Genomic DNA, 18,278 nt, shown 5'->3' with positions numbered 1-18,278 from the left:
TTAACTTGCAGGGTCTGTGTTTTGCTGCTGGGTTGAATTGGTAGATTTCGGGGACTTAGTAAAAAACAAAAACCCCAAACAAAGTAGAAGTCTGCTTATACCTGGTTTGAATTGGTTCTGTCAGACCCTGTCCAGAATGTGGTAATTGGGAGGCGAGTTGAGAACCACAGGAATTGATTTGTGGGGTTTCTGCTGTTGCTACAAAGCACTTGCTGGAAAAGATCTGGAGTTTGGATATTACCAATCAGCTCAGGACACCTAGGTTGCATTTCTGAGATTAAATACCTAGGTGTGGTTGTTCTAGTACTGAAGTTTTTGCCAAGTGGATGAGGTAAAGCAAGTCTGGTGGATAATCCTAATGCACTTGATATAATCCTGTTTTGGGGGATTGGTATCCAATCTCCAGGCACTGTACAGGGTTCTGTGGAGCTTCTTGGTCTCATCTTTGCTCCTAGAACAGAATATAGCAAGTATCTTTTATATACACATGTAGAGGTTCCACCCCTTAATGCTTGATCTCATGATGGTCTGACTCCATAATAATATATCAGAACCAGAAAGAATATTATTATTATTATTAAGTGTTGACTTGTGGCTTTTTAAAATTTCATACTACTTTAATATATTATTTTGCTTGTAAGATGTTTTGGATGGGCATTTGCCCAGAAAAGCAGCATAAAGTACTTTAACTAATAATAATTTTATTTATTTGCACATATTTAATCTGGATTTTCATTTTTAAAAATGGAAGGCAGAGTGTAGCATATAAGGATAAAATCAGGTCAAGATCCACGAAAACGTAATTTAGAACATCAGTTTTGTTCAAGCAAAGTGATCGTACCATATTAATAGTTTTGCAACCTTAAGGGTGGACTACTATAGAATACTGAATGACGTGGACATTGAAGAAAGCTCCAATTGACATCAAAAAGTGAGCTGCAGCATGGATGTGAGGAAGTGAGAATAATGTGCAGTCTGTTTTGTGGCAATTATGCTGGCTGCCTGAGATCTTCCAGGCCCAAGGTGCTTTCAAAGGCCCTACCACCTAGAGAAAAAACATATATTAGAGATTGTCCTCTGTATGTAAATTACTGATCAGTCCTGCTAGTTCAGCACGTTAAACACTTTGTACCTAAAGGATATTTCCCCTCATTGTGTTGTATGAGATACTAGAGGCTAGTAGCACTTTTTTGTCAGATTCTCAAAGCTGTAATGGTCCTAGGTTCTCTTTGTGATACGCCTTGTACAAGAGTGTCATGTGACATAGTCATGAAGGGCTTTCTATAATCTTGTAACATGTCCAGACAGAAGTTGCTTTGTTAAGATACAGTAAAAATGTATGCAGCTGAAGTACAGTGGCTTGATAAATACGCTAAGCTAGCACTATTCGTAGAAGTAGTGAAAATTTGTCTCGTGTTGGGGATTGGATTGCTGACACTTCCAATGAGTTTTAATTTTGCTCAGCACCTGAAAGTTTGTGGTTGCATCTGAGTAGAATTGAAAGCATTTAAACTATAATTAACATTATTATTTTTATGTTTGTGGTCGTAAAACTACTTAGCCAGCAGGAAGCATAACTTTAATTTCTCAGCAGCTGGAACAGCCAGAATCTTAAACCTGTCATCTGTTAACATCAGTACCTGAGAGGGGCTGGTGCTCAGTCTGTGGTCCCCATCTTGGAACCGAGCCTACAATATCTACTCTAATTTGTTTTGGTTATTTTTTCTCTAGACCCCATTCTTTGTGTAATATATTGTTTGTTGGAAGACTTCTAGAGAACTCAAAATATTGCCACAATATTGTGATATTTTGGTTGGTCCCAATTAAAAGTTTGTGTTCAACCGTGGATCACCTTTGTTTACTTAGCTTTCAGAATTATTTCTTCCATAATTTGATGAAAACGGAGCAGAGTGATTTATTATAGAGCAGTGAAAAACTTTCAAGGGAAGTGCTACTGATAAGGAAGTTCAAAGTAGCAGAGTTAAGGATATATTTGCCACGTGATTTGTATGATTCAGTTACCCATTTTTTTCTTTGACATTTTAGAGTAGGTAGGCTAGCATCATAGGAACTTCTGAGTTTTACAGGTTGTAAATCATTCCTTAAGTCTAGTTAAGTACTCCAGAAAACAAATGCATTGTATTTTTCTTCAGTAGGCGATTGTTTGATAGCTTAGAATCAATTGTAGAATTGGAAGGACCAGTATTTGCTTAAAGCAAGGATAACCCCTAAACAGCCTCGGCCCAGTATACCTGAAGGAGCGTCTCCACCCCCATCGTTCAGCCCGGACACTGAGGTCCAGCTCCGAGGGCCTTCTGGTGGTGCCCTCACTGCAAGAAGTGAGGTGAACCAAGCAGAGGGCCTTCTTGGTAGTGGCACCCACCCTGTGGAACGCCCTCCCATCAGATGTCAAGGAAATAAACAACTATCTGACTTTTAGAAGTCATCTGAAGGCAGCCCTGTTTAAGGAGGTTTTTAATGTCTGTTGTGTTATCACTTTTTCATTATCATTAATTCTGTTGGGAGCCGCCCAGAGTCGCTGGGGAAACCCAGCCAGATGAGTGGGGTATAAATACTAAATTGTTGTTGTTGTTGTTGTTGTTGTCGCTGGGGAAACCCAGCCAGATGAGTGGGGTATAAATACTAAATTGTTGTTGTTGTTGTTGTTGTTGTTGTTAACCCTTCAGATGCTGCCAGACACCAGCTGCCATCAGCTCAAGCCAAGAATGGCCAATAGTCAGTGATGATTTGCAGTTGTCGTCCAGCGACATCGGGAGAAGCATTGCCTTCTCACCCGTGGTTTAGGAGAATCCAAAATAAGAAACATATGGTATATAACATTCTACTTCCAAGATGGGGGAACCTTTGCCCATGGCCCTGATTAGGCCTTCCAGGCCATTTTGGCCAAACACCACTCATTTTTGGCCAAACACCACTCATTGCCCTGATATTTTATATAATGGCAGGTGTGTGGCAGGTAAAAGTGGCGTTAGCAAAGGTTTGATTTCAAACTGCACAGGCAGAAATTAGTCACCTGATATCACCATGATGTCAAGGGAATGGCAGGTGGGTAACTTTGCCCATGTGTGAAACTTGACTTGCAGGGCTTAGGGAGATAAGGACCTGCCAAACAGATCCAGCTCCTCACCCTGTTGTACTTCATAGTGACTGAAAATGTTGTTCCAGTCCTTTCCTATCATGAAACAGCCCCAGCTTTCAACAGGATATATTTTGTTGCAGCCTCACTGTCTCCCTACTGGTTATGCAAAGGAATGGGGACAGTTTGGAAGGCAGAAACTGAAGTGTGGCCAGAGGCAACAGCAGTATTGGGGAGTTGCTATCTTGTGATACAGAATAGATAATCTGGGTGTTCCTGGGACACGTAAGCGTTAATGAGGAGGATTCCTCAAATCCCTACCCCCAGGTGGCTGTCTGTGTAACGCTTTGTGCTTCTCCAGAATAATGGAGGCATCTTTAGGAGAAGTGAGATGAACCAGGCATGCAAAGTACACTAGATTACTGTTAGCATTCTAACATTCTCCCTTTTATGATGCATGCTCAGTGAGAACATTTAGAGGTCTAGAATTCTTAACATTACCTTCATAGGAATTTTTCGCAGTAAAGTTGGTTACTTGTTTTTGTATTGGGAACATTTACAAATTCAGATCAGCATGAATAATGTAGGAATTCACAGTGAATGCTGCGGCGGATAAGGATATAAATTCAACAGGCGAAGATCATTTTGGAAGCCTGGTTTTGGGGGGGGGAATACTTTCTAGTTTTTGCTTGAAAGCTGTGATATTTAGAGATCTTATTTTATGGTTAAAAAAAACCCAGGCTGTTTTAAAAATCTGTTTATGTGATCTGGTAGAATGCAGGTGTTTAACACAATACTGATTTGGGCTAGAAATGTATGGTTAGTGTTATTGCTTGCTGAATTCAGTTATTCCTAGATATCTCTCTTGAAACTTCTTACAAATATAAATTGTAATACCTCAACAAAAGTCTCATTTAATAGTGCTTCTGAACTTGGGGGTCTCTGGTTAGCTCAGATTCTAGTTACGTCAGAAGAGTATCAAACCATGGTTTTATGACCCTAGTTTGCTCAATACAGTGGTACCTCTGGTTACGAACTTAATTCGTTCCGGAGGTCCATTCTTAACCTGAGGTATCACTTTAGCTAGAGGGGCCGCTGCACGATTTCTCTTCTCATCCTGAGGTAAAGTTCTTAACCCGAGGTACTACTTCCGGGTTAGTGGAGTCTGTAACCCAAACTGTTTGTAACCCAAGGTACCACTGTAACTGGAGTTTTTAAACTACACGTCAGAGTTCAGATATAACAGGGAACTCTGGTTCATTTTGCATTGAAGATGGAAGCTTTTCAATCTCCTCTTGTATGTGAAAGAGCAGTGGGTTGGTTAAGGCTTGCTGTGGATACTTCAGGTAATTTTAAACTTTGGTTTGATGTCATAGGACTGAACTGACCTTTTTGTGCTGAAATTAAACGGCAAACATAGTTTAGGATATTTGACTGTAGGAAAAAAATCCTGAAAATACTAATACCTATTAGTCTTTGAACCCCACTGTAGAGGAGGGAAACACACTTTCTGTAAAGAGCTTTAAAAGAAAAACTAACCCGAACATATCCCCACAATCTGTAAACAAATTAGGGGAGCGCAATACAAAGTTACTGTTTGGCACAGTGCAGATTGACATTCTTTCTTTTTCAGTGTAGCCTATTTGCTTAGTGAAATGGAAGACAAATGGCTTAAAGAAATGTCTGTAAAATGTCACAAAGGTAAGGGTGTAAAGATCGCACAGAAAACTGGATAGGTAGAAGCACAAAATGTATCTCTTGCAGTTAAGATAACATTTGTGTAATGTAGAATTGCAACCTGTTTTTGGAGGGATCTATATGTGCAAGACTGAACCTGAAAGCTTGGGTGTGTTTTAAAAATGATGTGGGAAGACTTGAACAATGGCATTTCAAAATAAGTAATGGTTGTTCTATCTTTAGGAAGTGAATTTTACTTTCTTTTGAAAGAATAAGGCACAGTTGCTAGCCTGAACAAAACCTTATCCTTCTTGTGACAGAAAATGAGGAAAGAAGTCACAAGTTTTCTTTTTATTTTGGAATACATAGGTTGAAATCCTAACCCTACTTCCCTGGGAATAAACCCCATTAAATTCAGTTGGACTTCTGTAGACATGATTAGGTGTAGAATTGCAGGGCTCGGGGAGCGAATTCTTTTCAATACAAAAGTAACACAGTTGTTTTGAGACGTCTGTATTTAGCTGAAGAATAAATACTGGCATTTGGGGCCATTTGCAACAACGGTTTAATCTCGGGATATGGAATAAGTGCACTTCTTACAGAACTAAGAGTTATGCAAGTATAGGCGAAGAAAAGCCCTGGTGTCTTAAAACAGAAACTCAAAAAGAGAAGTTGTTTTCTTCAAAGAGGTTATCCACTAAAGTTTAAAAGGAAGGTAGTTATAATAAGAAGATAAACAGTACAGCTGATTAATACAACACAGTGCATGTTTCTTTCAGTCAGAGATTTCTTCCTGTGTCAGATGTGGAGCGGCTTCAGAAATCTTGTTCACCTTCATTATTATTTATCTTTAAGTCATGTGGCTGAAGCAGGCACCCCCAAACTCGGCCCTCCAGGTGTTTTGGGACTACGACTCCCATTATCTCTAGCTGTGAGTGGTCAGGGATGGTGGGAATTGTAGTCCCAAAACACCTGGAGGGCCGAGTTTGGGGGTGCTTGGGCTGAAGTATTGCCTGGGAACTATACCTCTCCTACTCTTTGGAGTTGATTCTTGCCACGCCTGGCATTTGTAAATGAGGTTCCAGAATGAATTTGTTTGAAGCTGCAAGATTCTTTAATCTTGTACTTTGAAGGAAAGCTTACCAGTGTATTAGTGCAATTATTCACAGCATACAAATAATTCTAAGTGTAAACCTTCTAGGATGTTGCAAAATTTAATCCTCAGGATTGCCTAGACAGGATTTGTAGTTATGGAGTCACTGCCAATTTAGAAGTTTTACATCGGGAAATGTCATAATTGAATAAAGAGTGTATTATTATGTATAAGTTGCATATGTTGTAGAGAAAGCAATTGTACATATTTAATACAAAACCCAGAAGGGAACCTGAAATAAAAAAGCAGTAAATCTACTATTATAACTTTCACATCGCATAACAATGATGTTACAGTCACTGTAACATTATATGCTTGACATTTTGTGTATTTTAAAGTATGGCTGTGAATTTTTCTTCGTTTATTTTTCATTAACCTCTTTGAGGTTTGTTTGTTTTTGCAATCATGCAGTGTTTAAATTTTACTAAATAAATAAATAAATGCTGTAAGTTGCATGGCTGGGGTTCTGCACAAGACATTCATGGGGTGTGACACCTTGAGAACACAGGCCCGCAAACCCATGTTTGGAAAGTGTCGTCATTCAAGCTCACCAACCTGAACTGTGTGCATCGTACTATGTCAGGGCACTGAACATAATATTTTTGTGATAAAATGAAGATGGGAGGTACCTAATATATCCTGTCTCCAGGAGAATATAGTAAGATCATTGAGCAGAAATGGAACCTTGAATCTGGTAAATATGCCCCAAATATTTGACCAGATAAGTAAGTTAATGACCCTAAACTAGGAATCTGTGATGTGGAGTTGCTAATGAGGTGTATAAGGTATTGCATAGTTTAACTCAGTGCTATTAGCGCACTCTCTCTGTGCCATAGCCAACAGAAAAGCTGTTGTATACTGAGGTTCAGCTTCAGATAGCTCTATCAGTGACACTGTGAATTTCAGAGACTAAACCAGTTGACTTCTCTTGCTGGAAATCAGACTCTCTTGTAACAACCAAATGTGTTTGCCAGGCAAGAGACTGTCTCTTGTAAGGTTCCTTCAATTTTCCACCTCTATTCTTACAGTGAAGGTGTTCCCCAAACAAGTTATTTTCTCTACTAATTTGATCTGCTCCTGGAAAAAAGGCAGCAGCTGCCTGTTCCATGTTTCATGTACCTACTTGTCTGATATATTTTTTTCCCCAAGCTGGAAATAATTGACTTCTCTTTCTTCATATCTCACATTGTGCATTACATCTTTTGCATAACAAGGTGGGACTGTGGCTTCTGACAAGGAGTTTGATCATTTGTGTTACAGAAAGGTTTTCCTTTTGGCTGAGTCCAGTATCAAAGGACATCAAAAGAGGAAAAGATTCCTTTACCTCCACATAGAGCTAGGCCTATTGCCGCATGTACTGTCATTTTACTGCCTACTTCCTTTTTGTAGCTTTATTTTCATAGTCTATATGTACCTGTACATCTAAGGTGTACAAGGTGGCTGATTTGCCATTGCAGGATTATAATCACAATCTTTTATTATTAAACCCTGACCTGCCCGTCAGCTGAAGTCACCAGTATTATCAGCTGATGGGAATGGTTTGGGGAGAAATGGCTTCACGGGCCAAACTGGGACTCTGTGGTGCGTCAGAGGTTCCCCATTCCTGCTATACTGCAAGTATAGTATAAGATTCAATTTAAGGATTTTGTTTTCTTGTACGGAACGGTTAATTTTGGATATGCTGATGTATGTCATTGTAAAACAAGATATGCAGTGTGATCCTATGCATGTTTAACCAGAAGCAAGTTTCTGTGTTCAGTGGTACCTACTTACAGGAAAATGTGCCTATGATTGCTCCTTAGTTTAACAGCTTTTTTTCCCCTTAAGGTCGGTTGCTTTCTTCACTAATGTCATCCTTGTAATGCTTCCAAGTTTATCCTGTGTGCCCTGTACCTGCATTTTAGTTTCAAAGAAGTGGAGTTGCCACTGTTCCTGGTGGCTTGCATTTTCTTTCTCTCTTATGAAGTAGACAGGTGCATTGAAGCCCCAGCAGTTATTCAGAATACATGTTCGTATGTTTGCCTTCAGGAGAGTTGGAGGACAGTTGGGTGCTCCCAAAGGGCAGTGTGTATGGCTGTCCCCTTCCACTGAAGCAAATCCAGAAACTTTGAGTGGGGCATGCATCATGTGCACAAAAGAACTGTCTCTCTTGCTGAACCTTATTGTAATGATTTGTGTTTTATTTTTAGGTTTCGATTTGGCATCGCCTTGCCTCCAGTACCAGCAACAGCTGTGCTCCTTGATCAATGTGACGGTCTGGAATGCTTCAGCAACTGACGAAATGATTGAGGGTAGCGGAAGATATGATTTTTACATTGGTCTGGTATTGGCAATGAGCTCCAGCCTTTTCATTGGTGGGAGTTTCATCCTGAAGAAGAAAGGTCTCCTTCGATTGGCTAGGAAGGGCTCCATGAGAGCAGGTAAAAGTTTGCTTGAACGGGAAAAAATGTTTAAGGGAAAACATGAACTTTGAGCCCGGATCTTGGCTGTAACTTGAAGCATATACAAAATCATTCATATGACGTTTTCTACAATTGTATGCAGAATTTAGCATATGGGACAGAATTCTCAGAATCCCCACTACGTTTTTTATTTAATTAAAAAGAGCCAGTTTATGCCCTTTTGGTTTTAAGAGTTGAAAAAGTGAAACATGGGGGCAGCTTGATATGATGCAGGAAAGGAGATCTGTTTCTCCACAGCTGAGAACCATGTGGCAGTTGTGTAAATTCGAGAGCTGTGATTGGGTCAGTATGAACCATGCAGGAATCTCAGCTAGACTATACATATGGACTGAAATGTTACTCCTTATAGTGTTCACAATGGAAGCATGTGGTAGACGAGCTGGGATATAACTCTTCAGCACTACTTACAGTGTTCAAGGAGTGAAGTAACACCATCCCTTGGTTCTCCAGTCGCGTTTCACTAACCGTAGCATGTCTATGCCCAACCCCTATATTTTGACGTAATTCTAAAAACCGAAACCCCCTCCTCACAAGGATACCTCAAACTCAGGGTGTCTGAAAACACACATGTATTTTGCTCTTATTTATGTAAATATTTTATGGATTTGGGGCTTCCTTGAGGCAAAACTTTTTCTGCTTGGTGTTTAAAAGTGTCTCATGAATTTTGTAGTGTAATACAGTGGTACCTCGGGTTAAGTACTTAATTCATTCCGGAGGTCCATTCTTAACCTGAAACTGTTCTTAACCTGAAGCAACACTTTAGCTAATGGGGCCTCCTGCTGCCGCCACACCGCCAGAACATGATTTCTGTTCTCATTCTGAAGCAAAGTTCTTAACCCGAGGTACTATTTCTGGGTTAGCGGAGTCTGTAACCTGAAGCGTATGTAACCTGAGGTACCACTGTAATCCCTTCGACTAAACGGTCTTCCTACCTGAGTATGCTGAATCATTATATTTTCACGTTACAGAGTTAATAAATTGGGTTAACTTCAGCTGTTTTTAAAGACGTTAACTATTTTGAAACATGCATATTTAAAACAATTTGCATGCTATCAATGCTAGCATGTGTACATTTTGGCAGGATGGTTGAGCTTTTCATGATGCAAATTGGTACCTACTCTGCTTACGTGGCAGCAAAAGCTGTGTGAAACACACAGACTTGTACTGCTCTGAGATCTCTGTGGAATTTTATAGTTCTATAGTTCTATACCTTTTAAAAACGTATGGCTCCTTAAATTCCTTGAGAGGTGGGGATGCAACAATGGTTTGTGAGGTTTCAGGGTCAAGGAAAATGGTGGCCCAAAGTTCATTAAAATGAGAAGGGGCTTCTGTGCAAACTGCATACCTAATATTTTCTGAATATTTTTTGCTTTTACTAGTTGAAAAATAGGATTAAGATAAAAGTAGAAATCGATGTTGTTGAGTAGATAAGGAAGGTTTTATTATCTGACCTTGGAGAGACCTGGCTTTTATCCAGAGAACAAAGCAGCTAGTTCTGCCCATCCAAAAATTCTTTGGGCTTACGATAGACTTCAGCATTGCAATGTAGAAATGAGGCACCCTTTTTTTTAGGGAAGTAACTTTGAAAATATTTATATAATTAAAGCATAGTAATGAATTTGTATATTCAGTTCTCTCTTTTTTTCTCTGAGCCGATACACAGATTTGCATTTTAAAAACAATCTTTTGGAATATAACAAAACGCAAGGAATATAAAGTTACACAAAACCAATGCTAAGGAAATTATCCCTATTTTATTAATTTCCTGTATTGCCGTGGGTTGGGCTAGATGATCCTCAGGGTCCCTTCCAACTCTACAATTCTATGATTCTGGCAACATTTGTCCATGCATAATGCAAATGTATCTGATCTGAAACTATGCCAGGTAACCCTAGCTTTGTATACCCTATTTTCACTTGCAGAAGAGTCAGGGCTTTATTGCACAGAAGCTCCTTCATTTCACTGTAGGATTGTTCTGCTTGGAAGACAGACATTCTTGAGCTGCATTTCATCAGTGCATGCATGTAATCTGAAATATTGCAAAACTTTTTTCTAGCATCCTGAGGACTGCCTTGTAAATCGAGTAAAAGATGGTAGCAATAGTAATATCCAAATATTGGACCCAAGAGTTTTCCAGCACTGTGGATTGGGCAAAGCAACATTATTCCATAACTATTTTTTTCCAAGTATTTAATTCATCGTAATCAAAAAGCTTTTATTGACTAGTATCGTATTTTTTTAAAAAAAAACCCTGAACCTTTAAAAACCTAAAATATAATAGTAGCATTGTGTATCACAGTAACTTTCCCACCCCTTTTCTTAAAAAACTAGGACAAGGTGGCCATGCATACCTTAAAGAGTGGCTCTGGTGGGCTGGACTCTTGTCAAGTAAGTTAAGCTAACATACTTTTTTTTTTTTAGTCCTCTTTGGTTATCTGTGAATCCAGACAAGACTGCATTGAGAGTTGGCACCGTCTGGGAACTCAGAAGGGTCCATCACTGACCTCGTGTGCCCTTGAGAAGCTTGGCACTTAAGGGCCAGTCACTCATCTCACTTCCTCTTTGCTGTAGATGTGGCTTACCTGGTGGCATTGGGAGAGAGGTCTCTCCTTATGGGATCAGACAATCTGCAGCAGTTCCGCAGGAGGCAGCTGCAGATCTCCCCCCTCCCCCAAAGACACAATATCTGATGCTTAGCAGTGCATGCCTTTTGAGTGCTGACTGGGCTCCCATAATAATCCCCTGCCATCAGATAAAACATGGCTGCGGGGAGGAGGGAGTAAGGCGAGTGATTGGCGGCGGTGGCAGCAACCAACGGTCGTGTTACATGGGGGCTCTGGCAGCACACCAGGTGAGGAACAGGTCAGCAACACCTGGCAAGGGCTCAATGGTGGCATGTGGCAATATCTCTGAACCCCCAAAAGGAGGAAGAGAATAATCTTGAGCGTGGAATATCAGTAAAGGAACAAAGAAAAGTAGTGCAGGTATTGTGAAAGAATCTGAAGACCGGGTGAGGAAGTAACACAGGGCCCTAGGACAGACTGGGGCTGAATTCTGGAGAGGAAATGGGAAGATGTGGCTTTGGAGGCAGGAAACAGTATGTTGTGACACAAACGCCCATTCATTTGTGCTGCTGAGTGTTTAGATTTCATTTCGATTGGGGAGAATGATCAGTTCCAATTTCTGCTAGCTTCCAATTCAGTATAATCCAGATCACTTTCCGACTCCACAAGGGGGAATTGAGAAAATGCCCCTCGTATTGTAAACCATAGATTTGTTTTACCTCAAGTAGTGGAGCGTTGTAATGAGAACTGGAAAGGTGACCCCAAACCGAAAGGCATTCTTGTGTTAAAAATTCTGAAGAAGTTGGCTTTGAATTTTCCTGTTTAGGGATTTCCTTGTTGATAAAAGCTGCTTTTTATGCATTTTGGTTTTCATCTGCAGGGGTGGGTGGGTGGTCAGCTTGAGTTTTCGAAAGCTTATCTGAAACTTGTCCCCTTTTGTATTTTAATTTGTAGTGGGAACTGGCGAAGTTGCGAACTTTGCTGCCTATGCATTTGCACCGGCTACGTTGGTGACTCCCTTAGGAGCTCTAAGTGTTCTTGTAAGGTAAGGAATATGGCATTTTCAGAGGCAGTGTGGTTGCATTTGCTACTAAGTGCATACTTATGTGTGAGTACACAAAAACTTGTTGAAGTCTATTAGCCTCTTATTCCAATTTCTCCTGAACTCCCCCACCCCAGTTGCCTTAATTTTATATACTTAAGATTTTTTAAAATCTCCATTATCTTCTTGATTGCCACTTCTCTGACTTTAAACATACTCCTAGATACAGGTGGGTAGCCGTGTTGGTCTGCCGTAGTCGAAACAAAATAAAAAAATTCTTTCCAGTAGCACCTTAGAGACCAACTAAGTTTGTTATTGGTATGAGCTTTCATGTGCATGCACACTTCTTCAGATACTTCTTCAGGTGTGCATGCACATGAAAGCTCATACCAATAACAAACTTAGTTGGTCTCTAAGGTGCTACTGGAAGGAATTTTTTTATTTTAAACATATTCGTTGGTTTGAAACCCTTACAGGCTGGCTTATATAATTCATTTATCACCAGCCTTTACCATTTTTTATGCTGTGTTTTTATTTTATCTTTAGTCTTGACTTGCATTTAATGCCTTATTAATGAAGGCAGCAAAATCTGTTTGCATGTTTACTCAAAAAGTAGCCCAACTTTATTCAATGAGGCCTACTCCCAGGTAAGCATGCATATGATTGCAGCCTAAATCAGTCACTTGTTTTCTGAATAAGATCACATCCCAGAGTAATTGAAGCTAATAAAGAATCCATCTGTATGTCTATGGTTAGGATTATTTGCCCAGTGTGCAATACTTTCAGTTTAACATTAGTTTTGCCATTTTATCAGTTTGGTGTGTTTCATTGTTTTGAATTATTTGGTCTCATTTGCAGCCGCAATCATCGCACTGCCACTCCATGAATAAATTGCATACAATTTATGGGTGGTTTTTAGATAGAAATTTAATAAACTATATTGATTGAGTTGTATTAAGCATATCAACTTAAATCAAGGTCCTGTTAGACACTGTTCGGTATTTTGTATTGATTGTAACCAGTTGCTGTGTTTCTCATTTTGAAGCTAAACTGTATCATTGTAGCTTTAAAACATTAAAAATTCAAACATGTTAGCTGTCGAAAAACAGATTGCAAAGACTTTGTGTGTATCTTGCTCTTTAACCTTGTCAGAATCCCCAAGACGGTTTTTGGTATTAAAAAATAATAATAATGGAGCAATTCAAATTTACAACATGGATTTATATTTTTTATGTTTCAGTGCCATTCTCTCATCGTACTTTTTAAATGAAAAGCTCAATCTGCATGGAAAAGTTGGGTGTTTGTTAAGCGTACTGGGTACAACCGTGATGGTAATTCATGCACCCCAAGAAGAGGCAGTGGAAACTTTGAATGAAATATCCCACAAGCTGGGTGATCCAGGTAAGAGAACCCTGCATTCTGTGTAAAAGCAAGGAGCAGTAGAGGAAATGCACAGTTCATAGGAATACAGTCATATCTTGGAAGTCGAACAGAATCCGTTCCGAAAGTCCATTCGACTTCCAAAGCATTTGAAAACCAAATTGTGGCTTCTGATTGGCTCCAGGAAGCTCCTGCAGCCAATCAGAAGCTGTGGAAGCCCTGCCGGATGTCGGGTTCCAAAAGAATGTTTGCAAACTGGAACAATCACTTCTGGGTTTGCGATGTGCAGGAGCCAAAACGTCTGAGTTCCAGGGTACAACTGTATTGTGTGACTTTGAACAAGGTGTCTGAAAACTAGATTTAGGTATGCGCCCCCAACTGTTCAAAAGAACCATAGAAGCTTTTAAGAGAAGTTTGTGTTTTACAGTACAGTACAGCCATGTGCTTTGTGCTTCCCCTGCCACAGCTAGCTGCAATTTTTTTTAACAGTAGTTCAATACTGTTTGCTTGAACTAAAGACCTAAAATACTCATCAAATACCAATGAGAAATTAACATTAAAAACAAGTTGCTAAATTAGAAAAACTTCAAATATAAAACCAGCAATTTAAAAACAGTTCTGCCTCCTAAAATCACATGTTAAAATTCCATTCTCTGGCATTAAACTCAAAATTAGGAAGCCCCCCCCCCCCTTTACTGAGCATCAGACTCCCTCCCCCCAAAGCCTTAGCTCATACAGAGTAATAAAATGTGAATTGTGGCTGATGTGATTTCTCTTTATGTTGCAGGTTTTGTGGTCTTTGCCACATTTGTTGTCATTGTGTCCTTAATAATGATCTTTGTGGTGGGACCACGGCATGGACAAACCAACATTCTTGTGTACATAACAATATGCTCAGTCATTGGAGCTCTGTCTGTTTCCTGTGTAAAAGGCTTGGGCATCGCTATAAAGGAACTTTTTGCTGGGAAGCCCGTGCTGACACATCCTTTATCCTGGATTCTGCTGCTAAGTCTTATTGTCTGCGTCAGCACGCAGATCAACTATTTAAATCGAGCCCTGGATATATTCAACACGTCCCTCGTGACACCAATCTATTATGTATTCTTCACAACATCTGTTTTAACTTGCTCCGCTATCCTCTTCAAAGAGTGGCAACACATGGCAGCTGACGACGTTATTGGCACTCTTAGCGGCTTTCTCACTATAATAGTGGGGATATTTCTATTGCATGCCTTTAAGGATGTCAACTTCACCCTAGCAAACTTGCCCGTGTCTTTACGTAAAGATGACAGAGGAATAAACGGCTCTTTGCCAAACACATACGAACGCTTTAACGACGAAGAAAGTGGAAGCCGTGTAGGTGATCTGCAGTCCACAGAGGGAATGGCCTCTAGGAGAAACGGAAACCTGGGAGCATCTTAAGAAGAGAGCAATTCTGTAACTGTGTTTTGTTGTCGAATGTCATTTTTAAGTGCTTGTCAGAAACAAATGTATTTAAACAGTATGTATAGACAATCGTTTGTTTTTAGGTTTGACTAGCTTGGACCAAGAACAGTGGTGGATTTTTATTTGCCTTACCTTTTCATTTAAAAATAATAATACTAAAGGACTTCAAAAACATGTTTTGCTAAATTACCTGTGAACATGTAAAATACTAAATTTTTTGTTTAGGACTTATTGCACTAATGACAATTTTAACAAATAAAATGCTTTATTTCTGCATGAGTGAGAGGTGAATTGACACATACCTGGCCATCTTTTTGTGCTGCTTTCCTAAATTAGTTAGGTAGCCTTGCGTTTCAGTGTATGGAACAACTGTTAATTTACTCATATATTCAGGGAATGGAATTAGGTGAAACCCACTGAACCTTGTGTAAAGTTTGCCTTCTCCCAGCTGGAAGAAACCTTGAGCTGCAACCTTAATCTACATAGATTAAAAGCAGAAAAATGCTGTTACTATAAAGAGGTTCTTTTTATGTGACGCATTAGATACCATCTACACCCACTCATTTGTGTTAACAGATTATAGGCCCAGTTTAGATATAACATATGGTTCGGCATGAGGCTTTTTTGCTCTGCACTGTATTATGAAGAAACAAACCTGCTTTTGCTAAACATTTCCACAGTGCTTTTCAAGTAAAAACAACAGTTCACCTGCATTAGCTAGCTGTAACCATCATAGCCACCCTTGTAAGTTTAAACCAAAGCCAGCTTTCATTAACCACATTGTAGAGAGATGCCTTTTATCTTCTTTCTCACCAATGTAGTTCCTAATTAGTGCTATTTAGAGCAACTCTGCCCTGTTTTCCATGGGAACCAAGACTTCTTGTTGACCTAAAAATGAAGTTCAGCACAGGTTTTAAGCATATGTCATTGGTAGAGACAAACTATTGACATGCAGATAGGGAGTCTATATTAAACAAAATGGTGTGTGTGTGTGAAGGGAATACATTTATGCCTAGAAGCTTTTTACACAGCTGACTAGAGAAGGATAAATGGGGAGACAACACATTCCTTCTGTTTTATGAACAGCTTAGGTCTTAAAAGGAAGACAAGGATATGTAATCAAAGCATCAGAGACCACCAGGACTAAAACTAGTAGTGCTTTTAAAACATACACATTTTCCATCTTGCAGTAGAACCACAAGGAGGGAACCAAGAAGCTTTTGCAACTTCTCATTGTCTGGTTCTGCCTAATCTTAAAACCATGCATTTTGAAACTGGCATGTTTCAAATGAACCATAGGTGAGATTGATTAATCACTGGCCAGGTAGGGTTCAGGCAGCAGACTAAACTGGTTAATCTAAACCACTCTTAAAACACAGCAGAGGAGGACATGTGCCGTAATCATGACACAATAAAGCATGGTCCATTGTGAAACCCAAACTGTTGCTTCACAGGTTGGAACTTGCGAGGATCTGTTTCCTTTTTGCAATGTTCACGGCTGTTTGAAAATACTTCACGGAGCTTTGCTAAAATTAAAATAGTTCCTGCGTACATAATGTCACAGCAATATATTATATCTGTTAGAAACGAAAAAGGAGCATGACTGAAAAACCAAGCGTTATGCTCCAAATTAGAAGAGGTAAATGCTACGCTTCAGCCCTCATCTGCATGTATTACATATAGTAGTATTTGAGACAGCAACTGGAGCCATTGATAGCAAAAACAGTTTGTACCACCCACATGCTATTTTCAATTTAGAGATTGGTTTGTATATAGACAGCAAATGTTTGTATTAATTTAGCCGCCTTACCTGTTCCACTGAAAGTAAATTCTAAATAAGAGATGGTTTTTTTGCATGCTGGTGAAATGTACAGCAGCCTTTCCTTATAAGACAAATAGCATTTTAAAACCACGTACAAAAAAGCGAGAGACAAATTATTTCTAATAGTTTTGGGACACAAAACTATTTGGCTGTTTAACTTCGTTCTGAAAGCTATCAGAACCAAGTGTCTGAATTATAGCGATGAACTCTTCTTCCCACACACTAATCAAAGAGGTCAAGAAATAAGTCATAGAGGATTTGATTTGCCCTTGTAAAATGGAAAGCTACTGATGTGACTGCCAGCTTTATTTTTAACCTATACCTTAAACAGGACTTGCAATGTGGCTGAATTGTAAGAGAGTGTAAGATTACAACCCACATGAACCCACACAAAAGGACTGCACAGCATGTTGAGTGTCAGAATGATGCCTATGAGTGACAGCCCCTAGAAGGGCAATTTGCAAACACCTCTCCCTCTCACTAGACGGGAGCTTGACAAGAGTGACTCTTACATTCATAGTTGTCTTTTAACATGTTTTAATTCAGAATTTAGCTTCAGAAGTAGTTAAACTACTGACCCATGATTCACAAAAATAAAATTATAAATATTCACCAAGCTTGGCATTGGAAAGAGGCTAAGTGTTAGGAAAGGTAGAGTCCTTTTCTAAGAATGAACCAAAACAAAAAAACAAAACAAAACTTGAAAAGGGTATAATTCTAAATTCTATCAAACCAACGTATGCTCTATATATAGTTCTAGAGTGACTCACACAGCTGCTTTGTTTGCGTCCAATGTGGGAAATGGTATTCAGATCTCTCCCCATTTTATTTTAAAAGCTAAAAAAGCAGCAGCAGGAGCCATTAAGTCTGCATGGGCAGACACTCCACATATTAAAACCATTAATTGCTTCCATCTTATAATCTTTTAAAAACATCCCCTTTAAAACCTTTATTTCCAAAGATATTGGGGCTACAGATGTTCTGAGAAAGAACATTCCAGTGATGAAAGACACTTGAGGAGTTACAAAATAGGGCGTTTTCCGTAAAGGCTAGCAAAGCAGGGTAATGCTTCTGTTACACATGAAAATTACAAAAAGAAAGACACCCCTGAAAAGGACAACTTTTCATTCTTGATAGTAAGTGGACAAATGGAAGAAGACCCCATACACTATAAACCTCTCTAGAATGATTACAACAGCTGGAGAAATGCAAAGGATTTTAAGGCTAAAAAAGAGGCTGCAGTCGAAAGCCTTTTATCAAAAGTACATAAAAAATAGTCTAAAAAACTGAGAACTGTGTACAGATATTATGCTCGGAAACAGCTAAAGACCTGGTCCTCACAGAAGGTGCTCAGGCAATACTAGAAAACAGTGATGGTCAAGATAATACTCCCCTTAGACATCAAATCTTGTCTGGCATTGTGTTGCAGCAGGTATACTTTCCAAAGGAAAAGAGAAAAGTGGATCTTTCCTAGTTACTGGCCAGCGACTGATGAATGGGAGGCTGGAAACAGCGGACGTGCTCCACGGGGGTGCCTTCTCCGTCACCAGATTTCAAATACTTGTCCAATATAGTAATGATCTCATCGTTCAGGATCTGGAACTTGCGGATTCTCTCGACCATTTTCTTCAAAGG

At 39.5% G+C, this 18,278-nt stretch overlaps 2 protein-coding genes and 1 long non-coding RNA gene across 5 annotated transcripts in view; 1 reads left to right on the top strand and 2 right to left on the bottom strand.

Moving 5' to 3' along the window:
* Positions 1-17,743, top strand: part of NIPA2 (NIPA magnesium transporter 2) — a 19,262-nt gene extending 1,519 nt beyond the window's left edge. For 2 of the 3 annotated variants that reach the window (XM_081858995.1, XM_081858996.1), the window contains exons 2-6: positions 8,117-8,347; positions 10,721-10,777; positions 11,908-11,998; positions 13,236-13,396; positions 14,163-17,743. In XM_081858995.1, the coding sequence (XP_081715121.1) occupies positions 8,209-8,347; positions 10,721-10,777; positions 11,908-11,998; positions 13,236-13,396; positions 14,163-14,797 (1,083 nt within the window). In that variant the 5' untranslated portion in view covers positions 8,117-8,208 and the 3' untranslated portion in view covers positions 14,798-17,743. Of the gene's footprint in view, positions 1-3,857; positions 3,917-4,730; positions 4,799-8,116; positions 8,348-10,720; positions 10,778-11,907; positions 11,999-13,235; positions 13,397-14,162 lie in introns of those variants that run through there. The other variant, XM_081858994.1, reaches the window with a different exon arrangement.
* Positions 801-3,709, bottom strand: LOC309340317. Its single transcript, XR_014155926.1, has 2 exons — positions 3,419-3,709; positions 801-1,045 (listed from the first exon to the last, which is right to left on the bottom strand). It is a non-coding gene; the product is annotated as an uncharacterized lncRNA (long non-coding RNA).
* The window catches only part of CYFIP1 (cytoplasmic FMR1 interacting protein 1), a 59,367-nt gene continuing 58,252 nt past the window's right edge, over positions 17,164-18,278 (bottom strand). The window contains 1 exon segment of the mRNA XM_081859019.1: positions 17,164-18,278. Within this exon segment, the coding sequence (XP_081715145.1) occupies positions 18,114-18,278 (165 nt within the window). The 3' untranslated portion in view covers positions 17,164-18,113.

The sequence above is a fragment of the Podarcis erhardii genome (assembly GCF_964252035.2).
Source record: "Podarcis erhardii genome assembly, chromosome: 4".
Classification (NCBI taxonomy): Eukaryota; Metazoa; Chordata; class Lepidosauria; order Squamata; family Lacertidae; genus Podarcis; species Podarcis erhardii.
Note: the sequence above shows the minus strand (reverse complement) of the source record. Positions and strands in the feature narration are given on the sequence as shown.